Here is a 21,868-nt window from a genome sequence, read left to right on the forward strand (position 1 = left end):
TTTAAATTAGTTATCATATCTTTAGGATTTTAAAATTTAAATCAAATCTGATCTAATCCAATAAGATTAAATTTGATTTAAATTAAGTTATCTTATCTTATCTTTTAGTTAGTTTGTTAGGTGTCTATTTAAACACCTTTGGTGAGATAATTTACATAACTTTAATGAATAAAATTTTTTTAGTGCTTTATGCACATTTTTTTAGTACTCTAAAATAAGTACTCTAATTTAAAATTAGGGATAATATAATTAATTTTCTTTTAGTTCGTAAGTTTAGCTAAAATTTTCAATTATTCAAATTAAATAAAATATTTTTTTTAGTTTATAACTACTAAAACTTTAAATTTTAAATATAAAAATTATTCAATAATTATAAAATTAGATAAAAATCCTAATTTAATTATCACAACTTAATTTAATTACATTTAATAAAATAATTTCTGAAATTAAAGTCTTTAACGAAGAAATTAAATTAGGATTGGCATATAATAAAATTTTCAAAAGCTCTGGGTCTTACAAGTCCGGCATCTTCCTAATGCCGAGGTGCCGGCGTCCGAAGTCTTGGTGAAGGTGGAGGGTAGTACCTGCAAGGGTCTTCGATGCTTAAGTTATCAAGGGTTTTAAGCATGCTTTTTTCTTGAGTTAATTACCATTCGTATCCACGAAAGTTGAAAACGCTGACATATTGACGGACGAAAAATGTCGGTAAAGATTTTCACAAAAATATCGCGTTGCTAGTATAGTCTAAACCGACAATTAAACCTCAATCAACATTTAATTTGTTTGTCACTAAAGCAAACCCAATAAAAATAAACCGAAGTATTTAAACCTCGGGTCATCTCTCAAGGAATTGCAGGGAAGTGTTTTTACTATTGGTTATGAAAAAGTATCTTTTTGGGTTTTGTAATAAGAGACAAGTAATATAAATAACAAGGAAATAAAATAACAACTAAGAAAAGTCCTAACAAGGATTGAGAATTGGAATTCCTATCCTCATTATCATCATCAATTGTGATGGTAATTGCCTTTTGCTTTCACTTAGTTAACCTCTAACAATGAAGTCAAGTGAGCAAAAATTAACTTAAGTTCACAAGTCCTAATCAAAGACTAGATTTAGTGAAACCTAAGCCAACTAGCAAGTTTCAATCACCAATCAACAAAAGAATTCTGATAACTCAAGAGTCTCTAATTGATCAATCCAAGTTAAGAACATAAAAATCTAATTTAAAATCAAACCAAGCATTTTATCAAACACTTGGAAGGCATAATATAAAAATATGATAAAATTAACAAGGAATATTAAATCTAAACAACCAATTACAAGCATCAATAACTAACAATAAAAGAGAGTAACAATAAACATGAAAAACATAAATTGCATTAACAGAATCAAATGTAACAAGAGCTTATAAACATAAAAATGGCGGAAAAGAAAAATCAACAAAAGAAGATAACTAAGGTACTAGAACAAATGAAAGTAGCAGAAAACCAAATTAAAGCAAAGTAGAAGTCTGAAATTGAGAAGAGCTAAACCTAAAAACCTTAAAACCTAGAGAGAGGAGAGAGCCTCTCTTTCTAGAAAACTACATCTAAAACCTAACTAATGTGAATGAAATTGTGAATGATTCATTCCCCCATCCAGCTCCACTCTGCAGCCTCTAATCAGTATTTTCGGGCCTGAAACTGGGTCAAAAGCAGCCCAGAAATTGCCTCCAGCATTTTCTGATATCTACAGCACGTGACGCTTTGTCACGCGTATGCGTCATCCACGCGTATGCGTCGCTTGCCTGATGCGCTGGCCACGCGTAGGCGTCGCCCATGCGTGTGTGTCGCTGCCAACTTCTCAAAACATCAATTTTTTGTGTTCTTTCCACTTTTGCATGCTTCCTTTCCATCCTCTAAGCCATTCCTGCCCTATAAAACCTGAAAACACTAAACACACATATCACGACATCGAATGGTAATAAGAGAGGGATTAAAAATTAGTAATTTAAGGCCAAAGAAGCATGTTTTCAATCATAGCACAAAATCAGGAAGGAAAATGTAAAACATGCAAATTATATGCATAAGTGTGAGAATAATGGATAAAATTCACTCAATTCAATACAAAATAAATCGTAAAATAGCGGTTTATCACATATCTACCCATAGAAGAAGGAAATGACCATTTGTACCCATGAAACATAAATTTTTGCTAACAAAACTATCCAAATCCAAAAAAAATATTTGAAATTTTCAAATTACCCTTTAATATAACCCATCTCTAACTTCTCCTCTTACTCCACACCACCACTTTTCCAATCCCAAACGCTACTACCATTGAAACTCTTCCTCACCACCACCCTAAATCCTAACTATCATCATCACTCAAAATGCGTCCTGTGCCTTTGACGAACATTCCAGAAACAACGACACTAATCCGTCGCCTCTAGTCTTCCCTCACTCTGTATCTCCCTATGTTTCTCGTCGGATTATTTCAACCAAACACAGAACAAGCATAAACTTCAACCATGTCTTGTTGCAACTCCAAGAAAAGAAAAAGACACACCTGGATTTAGAGTAGAGTCCTTCCATTGAAGGAGTAGTAGATGTGACGGTCATAGGATACAGATCCCAATCCGTTTCCACATTTGGGAACAAACCCAATAACTTTGAATACGCATCACACTTCTCTATCACCCCAACCAACCAAACCTTCCTTCCACTACCTCCACCACCACCACCACCACCGAGTCAAGATTGCAGAGGAACATAGGGGGTGGGTAGCGCGTTCTTAAAAAGATTTTAGAAGAAGGCAGAGGGTTGGAGGCTGAAGATTGAAAGAACTAAGTGTTTGAGCTCAACTTTCAGAAACGACGCCGTTCCTTGATTGAACTGAGGGTTTTGGTGATTGTGGATGTGCATCAAGTGGAAGGTATCTGGGTGGCGCCGTTGGTTCTCCTGGGAGCGTTTTATGGCCGCCATCAGGGAGTTCGACACCAGATGTCCGTCGTCGTCGGCGGTGGAGGAGGTCGATGAGGGTTTGGAGGAGGGGAGGCGGTCGAGGGACAAGCCGACATAGAGTTCTAGGGTGCGCAGCTAGAGGTGCGGGGAGACGGTTACGGTTGCGGCTACGGCGGTGACGGCAGTGTGCGATTGGGTGATTGCGTCGCGGAGGGAGGAGGAAGGGAGGGCCAAGAGAGCGGAGACATGCTTGGAGGGAGGTCGTCTGGAAAGCTTGCGGATTTTGGATGGCGGCAGTGATGATGGTAATTGGGGATGAAAGTGGTGATGAAGAAGAGTTTGGGTAGTGGTAGGATTTGAGATTAGAAAAGTGGTAGTGAAGATAAGGGTAATTTAAGAATTTTAGATAATTTTTTAGTGTTTGGATAATTTTATTGTGCGGAATCCATATTTCATGGATACAAATGGTAATTTTCTTCTTTTATGGGTATATATGTCAACGTTTTTAACTTTCATAGGTAGAAATGGTAGTTTACTCTTTTTTCTTTGTAGATTAGAGTTGAGAAATACTTGAGATGGAGGAGATATTTATATAGTTAGAGAGGTGACCTAATAGCCATCTTTTGCAACTTTTCCTCCTCTTTTGTAGGTGTTTATCTTTTTCTCTTTAGTCTAGAATTTGTTATGATCTCATATTTAAATATATGAGCTTGTTTGTAGGTGCGGTTAAGATTCTGCATGGAGGTCGGACCTGTAAGCTCTATAGATTTGGCTTTCATCCGTGCTTTGAGTCTGACTATAAATTTTAGGTTAGAATATGAACAAGAGTATAGAGTTTAATGTTTAAAATTTAGATTTTAAAGTTCAAGAAGCATTACACTTCTTAATTTTTCTGGAGCACATTAGCAGTTGCCAAAAAAGATAATACCTAAAATGGTCTTCCAATTTTCAAATGCAAATAAAAATAGGTCCTCACTCTCATAATTGACTAAATAATAAGTCCCACAAATTTATTTTTGTGAATTTTTGTTTATCCCTAATCCAGAATTCTATTAGTGCAGTACTGACTTGAACTGTTAATAAGTGCCAATATGGCATACCAAGATAATCAAAATGATATTTTAAATTGGTTAATGAAAGTTTTCAATGGCTTAGAGAAGAAGGGATTGAATTTAGAGCCGCTTTATAACTTTTGAAACTTGAACATTAAAACAAATTTGAATCTTTGTTGCGGTTGTGTTTGTTATACCAATTATGCAGGAGAAAAAATAATTTTATCTCATAACAAACATAGTAAAACAGAGCAAAAAAAAAAAAAAAGAAGCTTGCACCACGAAATATTCTGGTTCGATTTTTATGTGGCATAAAATCTACATCTAGTCTCTACCACAATATAGTAGAATTTGCACTATCTTTTTCAAAAATTATAAATACCAATTTCTTAGCATTCTTTTTAATCGTATAAAAAAACTTACAAGTTTATAACCAAGTTTATTTCGGCTAGGTTTTAGACTCTCAATACTAAATGTTCATTTAACTTAATAAAAAAATTCTCTTAAAATTATGATACAAAATAGAAAATACATTAAAAGAGATCTTTTTGTCATTTCTCTCATAAATTTTTTTCAAATACTTCATTTAATATCTTTTACCATAAAAAATAAAAAAAGATAAATTAAAAAAATATTCAATGAAATAACATAAAGAAAAGGATATAAGTAGCTTATAGACTATAAAAAGAGTAATTCTCTACATCCAAATAATTTTTCGTCCATGTTTATCCAAGTGATTTGAGTTACGCGTTTCTTTTTTCCGTTTTTTCCCTCCTGCATTTCTTCTTTTAAATTCACGCTTCTTCTTCTTTTTCTTCACTACAGATGATATGTCTTCTTCTTCTCCTCCTCCTTTTTTATTATTGTTGAATTTCGTTACCGACGTCACCAACAACACCTCTTCTTCTTTCTTCTCCCCCTCCTATTGGAATTTCGTCTCCTCCTTCCTTTTCATCCTTCTCCTTCATCATCATCATCATCATCATTATCATCATTGTCTTCTTCTAATATGTATCGTCGTTATCGTTATCATCGAATTCGGATTTATATAATGGACAATTTTCGGTTCATTTGGTATTATACAATTGTTTCGTTTTGAGCTAATTTTTGGTTCATGAGGCAAGTATTTCTGAATTCAAATTTATATAATGGACAATTTTCGATTCATTTGGTATTATACAATGGTTTTGTTTTGATAATATTTTTGGTTCATTCGAGATGCAGATGTTTCTGAATTCGAATTTATATAATGAACAATTTTTGGTTCATTTGATATTATACAATGGTTTTATTTTGATAATATTTTTAGTTCATTCGATTACCACAAAGAATCAAAATCAATAAAGATGTTAGAAAAATGTTGGTATTGTTGATGATGACGATAATGATGATGGAGGAGGAAGAAGAAAAAGAAGGAGGAGATAAAAAAAATTCAAATAAAAAAGAAACAAGAGGAGGAGGAGAAGAAGGAGGGGGAGATGGATGTGGTGGTTGGTAGTGGTGACGATGACGATAATAAAAAAAGATGAAGAAAAAGAAGAAGGAGAAGAAGAGGGAGGAGGAGGAGGAAGAGGAGGAGAAAGAAGAAGAAGACGACGAAGTCCCGCAACATAAACTAAATGACTTGAATATAAAATTGCTTGGATGTGTAGCGAAACTCCTATAAAAAACCTCAAAAATTTCAGTACTCACTCTTTAGTCTTCAATCCTTGACCAATTATTCCTTTTATTTAAGGTAATGTTTCCAAAACTTGAAATTGTGTTGGTGACAACTTCTGCACCATAAGGACAAGATCATGGTTGTCTTGCTCCCTCAAAATCAGAACACAGCAGTAGCGATTTGACACAAACATCTTCAGAGGCGTTTTGCAAAATGCAGAGGTAGTTGAGAAGTGAAATCGCAGAGGGACAATGCAGCTGCGGCAGAGAATCATGCGATAGGAGCTAGTGGTGGTATGTTGTCCTTGCTGCATCCTTTTCTTCTTTTTGATTCGGATCTATTAACTTTTCTGCCAATTTTCTATTTCATTTCTTTCCCTTTTGTTCAAAATTTCAGTACACAATCACTCTAAATGGTTCCGTTGGGTTGTTGATTGCAGGCTCCAAAGAAGGATAAGGCTCCTCTACCATCTTCTAAACCTGCTAAATCTGGTGGTGGCAAGCAGAAGAAGGTATCCTTTTATTTTTTTGAATATTTAACGTAATGTTACTTTTTTTGGGGCTCTAAGTGAATTATTAGTTGACCTATTGGGTATTTTTGGGGATTGATGTTGTTAATGTATGTTTCATTTTAAAGTTTGGATTTTTTTTTATTGTGAATGTGAATGTGAATAAAAGAACTGGAGTAAGGGAAAACAAAAGGAGAAGGTGAACAACCAGGTATTGTTTGATCAAAGTACTTATGCCAAGCTCCTCTTTGAAGCTCCCAAATTCAAGCTCATCACTCCTTCTATTCTCTCTAATCATTTGAAGGTACCTCTATTTCTCTTACTCTTTCAATATGTTGTCTTGATGTGTGTTCTACTATTATGTAGTATAATCAGTGTTGAAGATTACTATTTTATTTGAAGGGTATTTAAATTTGTGTGTTATTCTAGTGACATTCTAAGCTAGTTAGCTTGACGAATTCAGCTCTTTATCCTGTTTGCCTATATGTTCCTGTTTGTCCCTGTCCTATTTGGGGCTAATCCTAAAAGACTTTTTCTGTGCACACAAATTGGCTCTCTTGTGCTTATGGTTTTATCCATATTTTTTTTGCTGCTATATTATAATTGGTTGGTATTTATGATAGTAAATTGCCATTATGATATTTGGATGTTTAGTTCAATTTGTAACCCTGATGAGAAATTTGGGTTTGGTGGGATTCCCCACACATCTTTATTTGTTATGTTGTTGCTTGTATTCTATATATAATCCATTATCTATACTGTTGATTTGTTTTCCCTTCTATTTATGTATAACGAATAGGAAGAAGCTAAGGCACGCTGAGGTTAACCAGGCTACCCATGCAGAAAATAGTAATAACAATCATGCCTTAGAGCCACATATGTTGGAGGAGGAATTATGTACAAGCCAAGGACAGATGGCAAGCATAGGGGTAAATCAAGGCCTAAGAAGAAGTCCAAGAGTGAGAGCTACTAATAGGCAGTTAGAGGACTACGTTCGTTAGCTTGATGTGGTAATTCTCATTCTTTTCTGTCATTCTCATCTTCTTCTCCCTAGCCTCTCTATTCTCTCTCCTTCTCTTACCTTCTTTTCTTCTGTCATGGAAATTCTTCTCTGATTTTATTTTTCCTAAATTCTGCATAGGTCATTGGATGAGGATCATGGAATTATACTCTTGTGACGTTCCATCACATTTTTTTCTCTTCTTTATTATACTGATTATGTTCTTTTTATACTGTTACATTGAGACTTTGAGTCCTCCATAGTGTGTTATACTTGCTACTGTTATTCCATTCAATAAAATTCATATTACACCCTTTCATTTGGTGCTTTCATTGTCTCCATCGCCGTGGATGATAATACCAGGATGAAAGGGATGGAGGCAGACATCAAGCGACTCTTTCAATTGCTTGAGTTGGTAATGGAGGAACACCGAGTTGAGAGGGCCAGAACTTCTGAGGCTACGAATATGAAGTTTGACGTGATTCAACACTCTATTGCCAGCTCGCTTAGCCCAGAACTCGTAGCCATTTTCCATTGCGTGAGCCTATGCATGGGTCGAACTCTGAGGGTGATCTCCAACCCTGATACGATCATCCTTAACGAAGGCTGAATTTTGATTTACCAAAATTTGATGGCGGTGACGCGCTTGGCTGGATCTTCTCGATGGACCAATACTTCGATTTTTTTTCGGGTGCCTGAGGAGGAGAAGCTTGGTATAGCTGGGATCTATATGACGGGACCGGCAGTTCCTTGGTTTCAAATGTCTCAGCACGCTGCTCAATTTCATTCGTGGGATCAATTGAAGCGAGTAATAGAAAATGAATTTGGTCCGTCTCTCTATGAATCGCCACAGGAGCTTCTCTTCAAGATGCAACAATCTAGGTCGGTGGGTGACTATTATTCCGAATTTGTGGCATTGGCGAATCGTTCACGTATTGAACCACCTGAGGCTCTTTGTGATTGCTTCATCAGTGGTCCGAAGCCCGATATTCACCGCGAAGTGAATGCCCAATTCCCCTGTCGCTCATGCGCGCTGTCGCCCTCGCCAGACTTTGCGAGGATAAATTCTCTTCATCTCCATATACCATTCCACCTCTGGCCCTTCAATTAATCATCCAGGAAATCCTACTACGGAAGTGCCGCAACCACACTTAAATAATCATGGTCCACTTTCTCTCCTGCTTCCAACACCGAATCCGTGCAACTCCACTACTCCAACTAAAACCCCGATCCGAAAACTCTCACTAACGAAGATTCAGAATAGACATGACAAAGGCTTGTGCTACTGGTATGATGAGAAGCTTTTAGCTAGCCACAGGTGTACAAATTGCCAGTTTATGTTGCTGCAACTTGGGTCTGACGATTTGGAAGACATTAATCCATCAACTGGGGATATGCCGTCCGACATGGATATTTTACCACAATTAGAGCAGCAAGTCTTGGGCCACCATTTATCATTTAATGCCATGTTGGGCACCACTGGTCCCGCCATGATCCGTCTCAGAGCTTCAATTAATGGGTTAGAAATTCAGACACTGATCGATGGGGGAGGGGGGAGCTCTAATAGCTTTATACAGTTCTGAATCGCCAAGTTCTTGAATTTTCCCATTGAGCCTGCCTTGGGGGGTCAAGGTCATGGTGGGTGATTTTGATGTGTTACCTGTGGAGGGCTACTTTCTGGCCTTAAATGTTAATTTGTCAGGTTGCTATCTGACAATTCCAGATTTCTTTGTGCTACATGTTGCAGGGGACAACTTGGTTATCGATACAACCTGGTTAAAGACTTTAAAAGCTCACATTGTGGATTATGACTCTTCCTTTCTAAGATTTTTGCACCATGGTAAGTTTGTGACTGTGCATGGTGAAAAGCCCGGAATCCCTGCTCAAGCTCAATTTAACCATATAAAAAACAGTTGGTTTGTATTGACGCCATTGCAGCGGCTTTCACTCTTGAGGTGCAACCGGCTGCGGAGGCTGCTAAGCCCCATCTTCAACTCCCTGTGACTATAAAACCTGAATTGGGACTGCTTCTTCATACCTATGCCGGGGGGGGGGGGGGTTGCTACCCCATCAGGATTACCTCCATAACGCACTCATGATCATAGCATTCCGTTGGTTCATAGTGCTACACCGGTGAAGTCCAGACCTTATAGATACCCCCATAGTCAGAAGGCACATATTGAATTAATGGTTCAGGAGATGTTACACAAAGAAATTATCCAGCCTAGCAAGAAATTATCCAGCCTACCCCCATAGTCAAGAAAAAGGATGGCACATGGAGGATTTGTACTGATTATAAGGCTCTCAATAATATCACCATCAAGGATAGCTTCCCAATTCCCACAATTGATGAACACTTAGATGAGCTTTTTGGTGTGACAGTGTTCTCAAAATTATATTTACGCTCGGGTTACCACCAGATATTGGTTAAGCCGGAGGATCATTTTAAGACTGCTTTTTGGACTCATTAAGGATTGTACGAATGGTTGGTGATGCCATTCGGCTTAACCAATGCCCCAGCGACATTTCAATGTTTGATGAATGATGTGTTTTGTCCATTTTTAAGGCGGTTCGTGCTAGTATTTTTCGACGACATTCTCATCTATAGCCTGACGTGGGACCAACATTTACACCACCTTGAATTAGTTTTGAAGCTATTATAGCAGGAACAACTTTATGCCAAGCTTTTGAAGTGATCCTTTGGCTCGGCAGAGATAGCTTATCTTGGCCATACTATATCTGGTAATAGGGTTCATATGGAAGATGCAAAGGTGCAAGCAGTTATGGAGTGGAAACAACCTCAAAACCTCAAGCACCTGCGGGGTTTTTTAGGCTTGTCGGTTTATTATTGATGCTTTATCAAAGGTTATGCCTCTATTGCTGCCCCGCTGACCGATCTGCTCAAGAAGGATGCATTCGACTAGAATGATAAGGCCGAATCTGCCTTTCTTCAACTCAAGATGGCCATTTCTTCTCGTCCTGTTTTGGCTCTTCCTAATTTTGAGTTGCCCTTTGAGTTGGAGATGCTTCAGGGTTAGGCATTGGGGCTGTATTGGCTCAAGCAAAGCACCCCATTGCTTACTTTTCAAAAAAATTATCTTCCTCTATGCAGCAGTAGTCAGCTTACATCTGTGAATTCTATGCGATTATGAAGGCGGTTGCCAAGTTCCACCATTATTTGTTGGGTAAGAGGTTCATCATATGCACTGACCACCAGAGCTTAAAGACCCTCTTGGAACAGAATCTACACACCCTAGAGCAGCATAAGTAGTTGCATAAGCTTTTGTGGTATGACTTTGAGATACAATATAAGCCGGGTAAAGAGAATCTTGCAGCCGATGCATTATCACGTTCCTTCTTTGCGGCTTGGTTCACTCCAAAATCTGAATGGCTACATATTCTTAAAGAAGAGATTGATAAGGATGCCTTCCTTCAAGATATTATCCTTCAATGCCGTAATAACATGGTAGATGATAAGAATTATTCATGTCGCAATGGCATCTTGCTGTGGCGGGACAGAGTAATGGTACCCCAAAATAGCAAACTCATTGATCTCATCATGAAGGAATACCATGATAGTGTTGTAGGTGGCCATGCGGGTATTGCCAAGACCGTGGAGCGCATTTGTTCTATTTTTTATTGGCCGAATATGCAGTGGCAAATAAGGGGCTATGTGCTCTCTTGTAGCACTTGTCAAAAGGCAAAGATAGAATCCAAGTTACCTGTTGGGTTGCTGCAACCTCTTCCAATTCCCTCTCGAGTTTGGAGGACATATGCATGGATTTCATTGTGGCCTTGCCATCGGTTAATGCCTTTTCAGTAATCTTGGTTGTTATTGATCGTCTTACCAAATTTACTCATTTTATTCCACTCAAGCCTGACTTTAGTAGTAAGAGTGTTGCTGAGGCTTTTGTTAAACATGTTGTAAAGCTTCATGGATTTCCTAAATCAATTGTATCTAATAGGGATAAGGTCTTCGTAAGTAAATTTTGGCAGCAACTTTTTGCGATCAGGGCACGACGTTGGCCATGAGTTTTGCCTACCACCCTCAAACGGACAGTCAGAGTGAAGCGCTGAATAAGACTCTAGAAATGTATCTCCATTGCTTCTGCTTTGATGCTCCTAGAAAGTGGCTCGAGATGCTTCCATGGGCGCAACTCTAGTATAACACTTCATGGCACCAGAGTATTAAGATGTCTCCTTTTAAGGCCTTATACGGTAAGGAACCACCGTCCTTGGTTAAGTATGAATTCTACCCAGATGATGAACCGTCTCTTCAAGACATGCTGCTAGCACGGGATCAGATCTTAGAGTAGCTAAAGCGTAACATGGCTTGCTCCCAACAATTCATGAAACACTTTGCAGAAAAGCAGCGAAGTTTGGTTGAATTTGAAGAGGGTGATTTCGTGTTGGTGAAACTTCAACCTTATAGACAGCATTCAGTTGCTTTAAGGAAGCATAAAAAATTGGCGATGTGCTATTTCGGGCTATTTAAGATCTGTCGTAAACTGAGTGTCGTGGCTTATGAATTGGCACTGCCTCCTGAAGCTAAGATTCATAATGTGTTTCACATATCAGCTTTAAAGAAGTTTAGGGGTGAGAAGGTTGACCATTATCTTCCCCTTCCTCTATGCACAACCGAGTTGGGACCCTTATTGGAACCGCAAGAGATTTTGGGTACGAGAACAGTCATCAAAGATGGTAAAGAGATTCTTCAACTGCGGGTTAAATGGGGTCAAGGATCGAGTGTTGACATTTCGTGGGAGAGTGCTGATGATCTGTGCCATACTTATCCTAGTTTCAACCTTGAGGACAAGGTTGTTGTTGATGAGCAGGGTAAAGTAACGAATAGGAAGAAGCCAAAGTATGCTGAGGTTAACCAGACTGCCCATGCAGAAAATAGTAATGACAATCATGCCTTAGAGCCACATATGTTGGAGGAGAATTAGGTACAAACCAAGGACAGATGGCAAGCATATGGATAAATCAAGGCCCAAGAAGAAGTGCAAGAGTGAAAGCTACTAATAGGCGGTTAAAGGACTACGTTCGTTAGCGTAACGTGGTAATTCTTATTCCTTTCTGTTATTCTCATCTTCTCCCTAGCCTCTCTATTCTCTCTCCTTCTCTTCCCTTTTTTTCTTCTGTCATGGAAATTCTTCTCTGATTTTACTTTTCCCAAATTCTGCACAAGTTATTGGATGAGGATTGTGGAATTGTACTCTTGTGACGTTCTATCATATTTTTTCTTCTCTTCATTATATTGATTCTGTTCTTTTTATACTGTTGCATTGAGACTTTGAGTCCTCCATAGTGTGTTATACTTGCAACTGTTATTCCATTCAATAAAATTCATATTACACCCTTCCATTATGGTTGTCAAACACTCCACGTTTTGTCTCCAACATCTTCCTTCATTTATGGATTTTGCAACTATTTTCTTCCTTGTTGATAGTCAACAAGATTATTGGTTTATGTAGACATTAAACTACCAAATTATAGTTTCCACAGCCTTAATTATTAGAATAGCCATTTTGATTTCTGGTTTCATATTTACTTAATGTTCATGTTTGATGTCTGGTTGTAGTTGTCAGTTTTCTCACGCTATGCTTAAAATTTGTAATTTTGTGTACGATTGAATGTCCTTCTTTCTTGATGATGTCTTTTAGACAGTTCCAATAATGACTTTTTGTTATGCTTTTGTATCCAAGGCATTCTATGTGTACCTTTTGCAGCATACTTACCTGCTTGCACTTAAAACACATTGGAGTACAATATCACTTTGTTTGAGAAGTAATAAAAGAAGGAAGTGTTGATATGCAAAAGATTCACACTAAAAATAACCTAGCAGATGCCATGACAAAACCAATCAACACAGAAAAGTTTGAATAGTGTAGATCCTCATACGGCCTATGGAATACATGAGCAACATAAATTTTAAAAATTTATCAAAATTAACTTTAAGTAGGAGATTGTGAAAATTAGTAAAGCTAATTTTAGAAAATAAATAAATAAATAATAACTAAATAAAATGAAAGGTAATAAATAATCTTAGTTTATAACCTTAGAATTTTAATGGTTGAAAAAGAGAAGAATTATATACCTCTAATTGACGGATGGTTCATATTAAAGAAACTCACCTATAAATTGAGTTTTTCTTTAATTCATTTCAGTCAAGTCATCCAGATAGAATAACATAATATTTTTTTGAGTAGTTTTTTCCTATATATGATAGAGAGAATTGTGTTCTCCTTTTGTCAAGAGAGAGTGTTATTGTAGTCTCCTTATAATAGAGAGAAGTTATAATTCTCAAAGAAAGTTATTCAATTGTTTCATATTTTATACAAATTTCTAACTTTTCATCTTTATATTTTGTTGTGTTTATATTTTGTTGTGTCATTTGTCTGGTACCTAACAAATACTTTTAACATATGGTAGCATCAGAATACCAACATCTAAATTAGAAAAAAACTACCTCAATTTTTTTGGCTGCAATTTCTACCATACAAATATGAATTCATGTTTGCACAACCGGTCGAATAGCGTGCCTTCTGCGCCGCATCCTTTGATATCGCAATATGCAAAGCATTTCCAGAGGTTGAAGGCTTCTGAAGCTGCCTCCACCTCATCAATAAGCTCTAAATTCAACGGTTTGCAGGCTTTGTATGAAAGTAGAGATAAGGTACTTCTATTGCAAACTATGCAACAAGAACTCAGAAGCGAATCTTGCAAGAAATCGGTCGATGAATTGCTAGAAGGGTGTCTGATGCTCTTGGATAATTGTGCTACTGTCAAAGATGTCCTGCTACAATCAACAGAGATCATATATAAGGACTTCAATGGGCCGTTTGCAAAAAGAGATGGGGCGAATCAGCATTACAATCTGAGGGTAATAAATACTTGTCCTTAAGGAAGAAGGCGAAAAGGACAATTCAAAATGCCTTAGAGATTTTCAAGGGATTCAAGAAAGGCTTCACTATTCCAACAACCTTAAACACTGAAGATGAATTTATGTCCATGATCAGAAGCTTAAAAGAAGTAGAACTCTTCACACTGATCCAATTAGAGTCTTTGTTATCTTTCGTCTATGGCTCCAAGGCGAAACCAAAGATGAGCAGTTGAACAGTAGTCTCCAAGTTCATGCAGCCTAAGAGAGTATGTTGTGATTCAAACCAATCAAACGCCAACGAATTCGAGAAGGTTGACGGAGAATTGTAGTCTCTCTTTCAAAAGCATAGCAGTGTTGGGTATGTTCAGAGTTTCTAAAATTCTATGAAAAATTTGGAGTTATGCATTAAGAGTTTGGACTTAGGAATTGAGCAATTTGAAAGACAACTTATTAGAACGAGAGTTTCACTTCTCAACATATATAATTATTAAGAAATTATGTAGATAATAATATCATATTCATACACTTGTACATGAAAATTTGCTAATCAGAATACATTATTTGATTTGAGACTTCAATTATAGCTGCTTTGTTTCAAACGAATCTATATATATGGACATAGTTAAAGTGTTCAGAATAATTTTACTTAATTTACAACTTGATTAGTGTTAGTACATGTATTAAATACACATGGTGTTTTGAATGAATATTGAAGCTGATCAAAGTTGGTGGTTGAACAATGATGAAAATTCTATTATTGCTATCAATTATAAGTAATGGGCTTAAATTCCACATGTTGAATCTAGGGGTGTGCATGGCCCGGCCCGGCCCGAAGACCCGGTCCGGTCCCGAACATTTTAGGGGCTAATTTGGTGTGATTTCATCGGGTCTAGGGTCGGGTATGGGTCTCAAAAATAGACCCGGTCATTATTTCGGGTCGGGTCCGGGCCATAGCTCGGGTCACCCGAAATCGACCCGGTGGCCCGGTCATCATACATAATTAATATTTTGTGTTATTAGTGATGGATGATGGCTATTATTATGTGAAATTTAAGTGTTGTAAACCTTAATATTTTGTGTTATTAGTCATTATATATAAGACTATAAGTTAATATTTTATGTTTAAAATGCATAAGACTTTTGACTAATGCATAATCTTGTATTATTTGTATTGATTTAAATATTTGATGTTATTAGGCAATATTAGTATTGATTATGGTTATACTTTAATTTTAAAGAAGAGTTGGTTCTTATTATATTTTTCTAAGTGAATTTTACCATGTCAAATAATGATTGGAGTCTTAGAAATTTGGATATTTTTACATGCTAACTTACAAGAAGGTATCAAGGTAATATAATGTTAACGGCCCGGTTTTCACCCGGTTTTTACCCGGTATAATCGTGGCCCGAAAGTGTATAGGTTTCATCGGGTCTAGGGTCGGGTTCGGGTCTAAGAAATAGGCCCGGTATATATTTCGGGTCGGGTCTGGGTCACATTAAACCCGGTTTCACCCGGTCCATGCACACCCCTAGTTGAATCTAATGAATGATTTTATTATTGTCGACTTGTTATTATAATGATGAATAAACAAATTAAATCAATATGCATTCTCCTTAAGTTATAGATATATATTTCTACATCATTTGAAAGATAGCACGGCATAATCTATAATGCATCACCACTGTCACAACTCAAAATTTTGGCAAAAGAAACACATATTTATATTTGGCAATAATGTTTCAGCACCTTATAATTTCACTAAATCAAGAGGGAAAACAAAACTCCATCACTTTCATTGTAGAAAAAGAGGGAGAAAAAAAATATATTATTTTGACTTTCTAATAGAGTCACCACCGGGGAGATTTTGGAGAGAAATGAGAGAACATAAAATGAACTGACACTACATTCAACTCAAAACCTTAAAATACTAAGTTAATGAGTCTCTCATCTTATAAACTATTCACTCTCCTTACTTTCTTTGATGTAGGACTAACTTCATACACTCCTCACACTTACAACATTAACAAATAGAGTAATTACCCAAATCAGTCCCCAAAGATTTTAGAATCGGACATTTTAGTCCTCAAGAAAAATTAATACACAGATCAATCTCCAAGGTTTTACTCTGGCAGACAAATCAGTTCCCAATTCATTTTCTGGCAGAGTAATTATCCAGATCAGTCCCAAAAATTTTAAAAACGGACATTTTAATCCCTAAGAAAAACTAATGTACAAATCAATCCCCAACGTTTCTCTCTGTTAGACATAATAGTCCTCCATCCAAAAATAAAATAAAATAAAATAATTATTATTATTAATTGCACAATAATATTGTACTATATTTTTTGTATTTTTTGGACAAAAATAATAATAAATTTATTCATTAAATTCTTATATATATATATATATTCACTCAATAATAATAATAATAAAATTATTAGAGATTATTTTACAAAAAATTTAAGGTTAAAACTATTTGATATTTTTGTATTTAATATAATCAAAAGATGTCCTATGTAAAAAAAATATATGTATGTATTAAAAAATATGTATTAAAAGAAAATATTTTAATTTACATTTATATTAAATACATATTCTTTTTAATACAAACATATTTTTTAAAATAGTACATCTTTTAATTACATTAAATACAAAAATATCAAATGATTTTAATCTTAAATTTCTTGTAAAATAATCTCTAATAATTTTATTGATTATTATTATTATTATTATTATTATTATTATTGAGTGACTATATATATATATATATATATATATATATATATATATATATATATATATATATATATATATAAATACATATATAAGAATCTAAGAATAAATTTATTATTATTTTTATCTAGAAAATACAAAAAATCATGGTATAATAATAATAATAATAATAATAATAATAATAATAATAATAATAATAATAATAATAATAATAATCAATAAAATTATTAGAGATTATTTTACAAGAAATTCAAGGTTAAAATTATTTGATATTTTTGTATTTAATATAATCAAAAGATGTATTATTTTAAAACATATGTTTGTATTAAAAAAATATGAATTTAATACAAATTTAAATTAAAATATTTTCTTTTAATACATATTTTTTAATACAAACATATATATTTTTTTACATAGGACATCTTTTGATTATATTAAATACAAAATATCAAATGGTTTTAATTTTGAATTTCTTGTAAAATAATCTCTAATAATTTTATTATTATTATTATTATTATTGTTGTTGTTGTTGTTGAGTGACTATAAGAATTTAATGAATAAATTTATCATTATTTTTGTCCAAAAAATATAAAAAATATAGTACAATATTATTCTGCAATTAATAATAATAATAATTATTTTATTTTATTTTATTTTTGGATGGAGGACTATTTTGTCTAACAGAGAGGAACGTTGGGGATTGATTTGTACACTAGTTTTTCTTGGGGACTAAAATGTACGTTTTTAAAATATTTGGGGACTGATCTGGGTAATTACTCTGCCGAAAAATGAACTGGGAACTAGGGGTGAGCACGGGTCGGTTTGATTCGGGTTTATGGTAAAATTAGAACCGAACCGATAAAAATGTAATTGGTTCGGTTTGGTTCGAATTTGTATTTTTTTGTACATGTACCCAAACCAAACCAAACCGATTAAGAATGTATTGGTTCAGTTCGGGTAATCGGGTACCCGATAACTTTGAAATTCATAAAAAAAAAAACAAATTTTTATCTTAAAAATTCAACAAGTACAATAAACATGTAACATCAATTGAAATAATCTAAATTGTTAAACACCAAATACATTAAAAACTAAACTCATTAAAATCCAAACATATTAATAATGAATAATCATTGTCTAATGAAAAAGTCATATATATTTTTTTATTTAATTAATATATGATCGGGTTTGCGGGTTGGTTTGGGTTCTGCACCTCCAAAATCGATACCCGAACCAATCACTAACAAAAGTCCTCGGTTTGGTTCGGGTTAGACCCAATTACCCGTTGGTTTCAGAACCAATTTAATTAGTTTGGTTCGGTTCGGACAGATAATCGGATACCCGCTACCCGTGCTTACCCCTACTGGGGACTCATTTGTCTGCCGGAATAAAACCTTGGGGATTAATCTGTGTATTAATTTTTCTTGGGGACTAAAATGTCCAATTCTAAAATCCTCGAAGACTGATTTGGGTAATTACTGTAACAAATAAATACAACCCTTCTATGATCAACAAAGAATATCAAACAGTTAACTTGTTGAAAGAAATTTAGGTTACTAGTTTTGCCATATTTGAGTCCCTTTTAAACTTTATTTCTGGATCTACACATCGAAATGTGGCGGTTGGTTTCAAAACTCATGAACAACAAAAGGATGTTATCCAACACAGAGGACAATAATGAATTTGTAAAAGTGGATGATGCATTGCAGTTCTTTGCATTCAACATGGGAAACATCGATGACTTGCAGAACAATTTACTAAGATTGGGGTCATGCATTTAAGATCTTGAAGAAGGAATTGAGTCATTGTTTAAGTGCTTAATCAAAATCAGAGTTGCCCTTCTCAACATTCTTAATCATTAGTTGTTGATCCAACTTAACGGCTTCTGAATTTTGTAATATATTAAGGCCAATTCTATGGTGTCTATGAGTTGGTGCTTAAATTTTGCCTAATTTATCTTTTTGTAGTAAGTTTTGATTTTTTAAAAATTATTTATTATTATATTTTTTAAATTAAATATTATTTTTTAATCTCTTTTAGTAAATAGGACCACTTTTTAGACACCATAGCATTTACCATATATTAATTAGCACCTTGTATACTTTTCTAGTTTTCTTTTATCTATATATATGCCATGTGATATTTTCATTTGAGGTTCCACCCTCTGGACTAAGACCTATACAATACGTGAAAAATTAACATTATAATTGTATGATATTTTTTAGACAAATAAATAATAATAGAAGAGTTTTTGGTTTTATAATTAATTTTAAAACAATATATAGTAATAGAATACTATAATTGAGAAGTCATTCTTTAGATGTAGAAAAATTATGAGTATATAATAGATTTTTATTTCCATCCATCAAAATAAAAGATCATTGTAACAATAAATGAATAAATTTAAAAAAAAAACATTAAATTAACAAAAAACCCTCAAAATTTTGTTTGACAATGACAATTTCATGATTTATCTTTTATCAAACTTTATAAATGGTGAGATAAAACAGTCTTTTAAAATTTGAAAATGATAAATTTATTTGTGATTTTTTTATTAAATAAGTTTGTCTATTCAGCATTAAAAAAATATTATTCTTATTTAAAGTCCTGAGATAAAATTTTTTAGATAATTTGATATATTTAACTAAATTATTATCTTAAAAAATAGGTATTGTCTTCTATTATTAGAAAAGAATTTAAAATAAAGAGGGATAAATTTATTCCTTTTCTTTGCATGAATTGCATTTAAAATCAAATTCAATTGTATGTTTACTCAATTCCATTTATTTATTTATTTATTTTGGCTGAGAACATTTAACTATATATAATTTGTAATTTTATCCTTATTAGTTAAACAATTTCATCATTATCATAAAAATAAGTTTTGTATTATCTGCAATTACAAAAAATCGAGACAGCCAACTACATCACAAGTCAACTCAAGCCAAATACATTGAAAACTGAAAAGATGACAAATTTGAACAATGGGCCGGAGCTAGAAAGCCCAAACAGAACTATACGAGATGGGCCTAAAGAACAAAAAGAAAGACCTCTAGGGTCCAATCTTTTCAGAAGAGAAGTGCAACGACGTCGTTTAGATATTTAGGTTAACCCGCGATAGAAAACCCTAGGGTTTCACATTCACTTTCTTGCCACTTAACTTGAACAGACCTGAACTTCCGCCTCCGCACTGAAACTCCCTTCTCCTTCCACCTTCCTCTCTCGCAACCCATTACATGGTGCGAATTTCCTCTTCGTGCATCTCCTAAATTGAATTTCTTTTTCGATTCACTCTACATCACTCTAAATGGTTCATTGTGTTGTTGATTGCAGGCTCCAAAGAAGGATAAGGCTCCTCCACCATCTTCCAAGCCCGCCAAATCTGGTGGTGGCAAGCAAAAGAAGAAGGTCCCCTTTTATTTTTTTGAATGTTTAAAATAATTGTTTCTTTTCTTTTCGGCCCTGAATGAATTATTAGTTGTGCTATTAGGTAATTTTGGGGATTGATGCTGTTAATGTATGCTTGATTTTAAAGTTTAGATTTTTTTTTTTGTTATTGTGAATGTGAATAACAGAAGTGGAGCAAGGGAAAGCAAAAGGAAAAGGTGAACAACCAGGTGCTGTTTGATCAGGGTACTTATGACAAGCTCCTCTCTGAAGCTCCCAAATTCAAGCTCATCACTCCTTCCATTCTCTCTGATCGTTTGAGGGTACTCTTCTTTCTCTTACTCTACAAGCATTACTGTTTTCTCTTGATCTGTGTTATAGTAGGATCTGAGATTTAGGCTGTGATTAGGATTGGAGTCACTGCTTTTTGAAGTGTCTTTGAATTTGTTTTTTATTCTATTGACATTCTAAGTTTGTAAGCTTAGGACAAATTCAAACTCTTTATCTTGTTTGCCTATATGTTCCTGCAGTCCTGCTCTGTTGCTGCATTATTTGAGGCTAATTCTAAAAGGATTTGCATGCACTATTTTGTGTTTGTAGTTTCGTGCACATAGTTTTTCTGTTATATTGTTTTTGTGGCTTGTGTTACTTGTTATGATCTTGCTTGCAATTTATATATTATATCCATTATCTACACTGTTGATTTTGTCATCTATTTGTGGTTGTCAATACTCCACTGTGTCTCCAACATCAGCCTTCATTTGTGGATTTTACAACTATTTCTTCTCTGTTGATTGTTAATAAGGTTATCCCAATGTAGATATGATTTGCCGAACCACTAGTTTGTAAAGGCCTCAGCACTTATTTGTTTTAGAAAAACCATATTGGTTGCTGGTTACATATCCCTCACCTCTAAGCTTTAAGTTCGCAATTATGTGTACAATTGAAGGCCCTTCGTTCTTGATGATCTCGTTCTGACAGTTACAATCATGACTTCATTATCCTTTTCTATCCGATGCATTCCAAGTGTAGCTTTCGCAGCACACTTCCTGCTTGCACTTAGCACAATAGGATACATGATTCTCAATTCATGAAGCACTCTATGACTATGAGTAATGTTTTATCCTTCCCAAAAGAGTCATTATTTTCCTTTCGTTGTTACAGATTAATGGATCGCTTGCAAGGAGGGCTATAAGAGAGTTGATGGCTAGAGGTTCGATTAGACTGGTCTCCGCCCACGCAAGTCAGCAGATTTACACAAGAGCAACAAACACCTAGATATAGTTTTTGCAAGATTAATGAAATGTTCTTTTCCCCAGTTTTTGTTGTACTTCTGGCTAGATTGCTTCAGTACTAGACTATTGCTGAATCCATGTGCTGAGAATATTGTGTGTACTTTATAATGTATTTGGCTTCTATGTTTCATCATTTTTGGTATTTTGACGATCTTATTATTACTGTTTTAGTTGTATTTCTAATGTGTATATTTAGTGCATGTGGTGTCATTAAGTTGTTAGAAAAAGATATTTTTTTTCAAAAGATCTTTTTTTATTTTGGGTAAACCACCAAAAATCCATTTAAATAATTGTAACTAACAAAAATGCATCTGAATTTTGTCATCGACAAAAATGTTTTTAAATAATTTAAAAATGTGACAAAAATGTTTAGTATTAAATATGTATTTTTAAAAACTATTTT

General features: G+C 34.6%; 1 protein-coding gene and 1 pseudogene across 1 annotated transcript; both read left to right on the forward strand.

Moving 5' to 3' along the window:
- Positions 1–13,669: 13,669 nt before the first annotated feature.
- LOC112756787 (uncharacterized) lies at positions 13,670–18,645 on the forward strand (annotated as a pseudogene).
- Positions 18,646–19,864: 1,219 nt separating this feature from the next.
- Positions 19,865–21,598, forward strand: LOC112758312 (small ribosomal subunit protein eS25y). The gene is made up of 4 exons (XM_025806940.3): positions 19,865–20,022; positions 20,117–20,191; positions 20,359–20,493; positions 21,335–21,598. Exons 1-4 carry the CDS (start codon positions 20,020–20,022, stop codon positions 21,446–21,448), a joined length of 327 nt encoding a protein of 108 aa, XP_025662725.1. The 5' UTR covers positions 19,865–20,019; the 3' UTR covers positions 21,449–21,598.
- Positions 21,599–21,868: the final 270 nt, after the last annotated feature.

This window comes from Arachis hypogaea, chromosome 16, assembly GCF_003086295.3.
Source record: "Arachis hypogaea cultivar Tifrunner chromosome 16, arahy.Tifrunner.gnm2.J5K5, whole genome shotgun sequence".
Classification (NCBI taxonomy): domain Eukaryota; kingdom Viridiplantae; phylum Streptophyta; class Magnoliopsida; order Fabales; family Fabaceae; genus Arachis; species Arachis hypogaea.

Coding starts and splice junctions, on each gene's coding strand:
- LOC112758312 (XM_025806940.3), top strand. Junction 20,192..20,358: donor GTGGCAAGCAAAAGAAGAAG/GTCCCCTTTTAT, acceptor TGTGAATAACAG/AAGTGGAGCAAGGGAAAGCA. Junction 20,494..21,334: donor TTCTCTCTGATCGTTTGAGG/GTACTCTTCTTT, acceptor TCGTTGTTACAG/ATTAATGGATCGCTTGCAAG.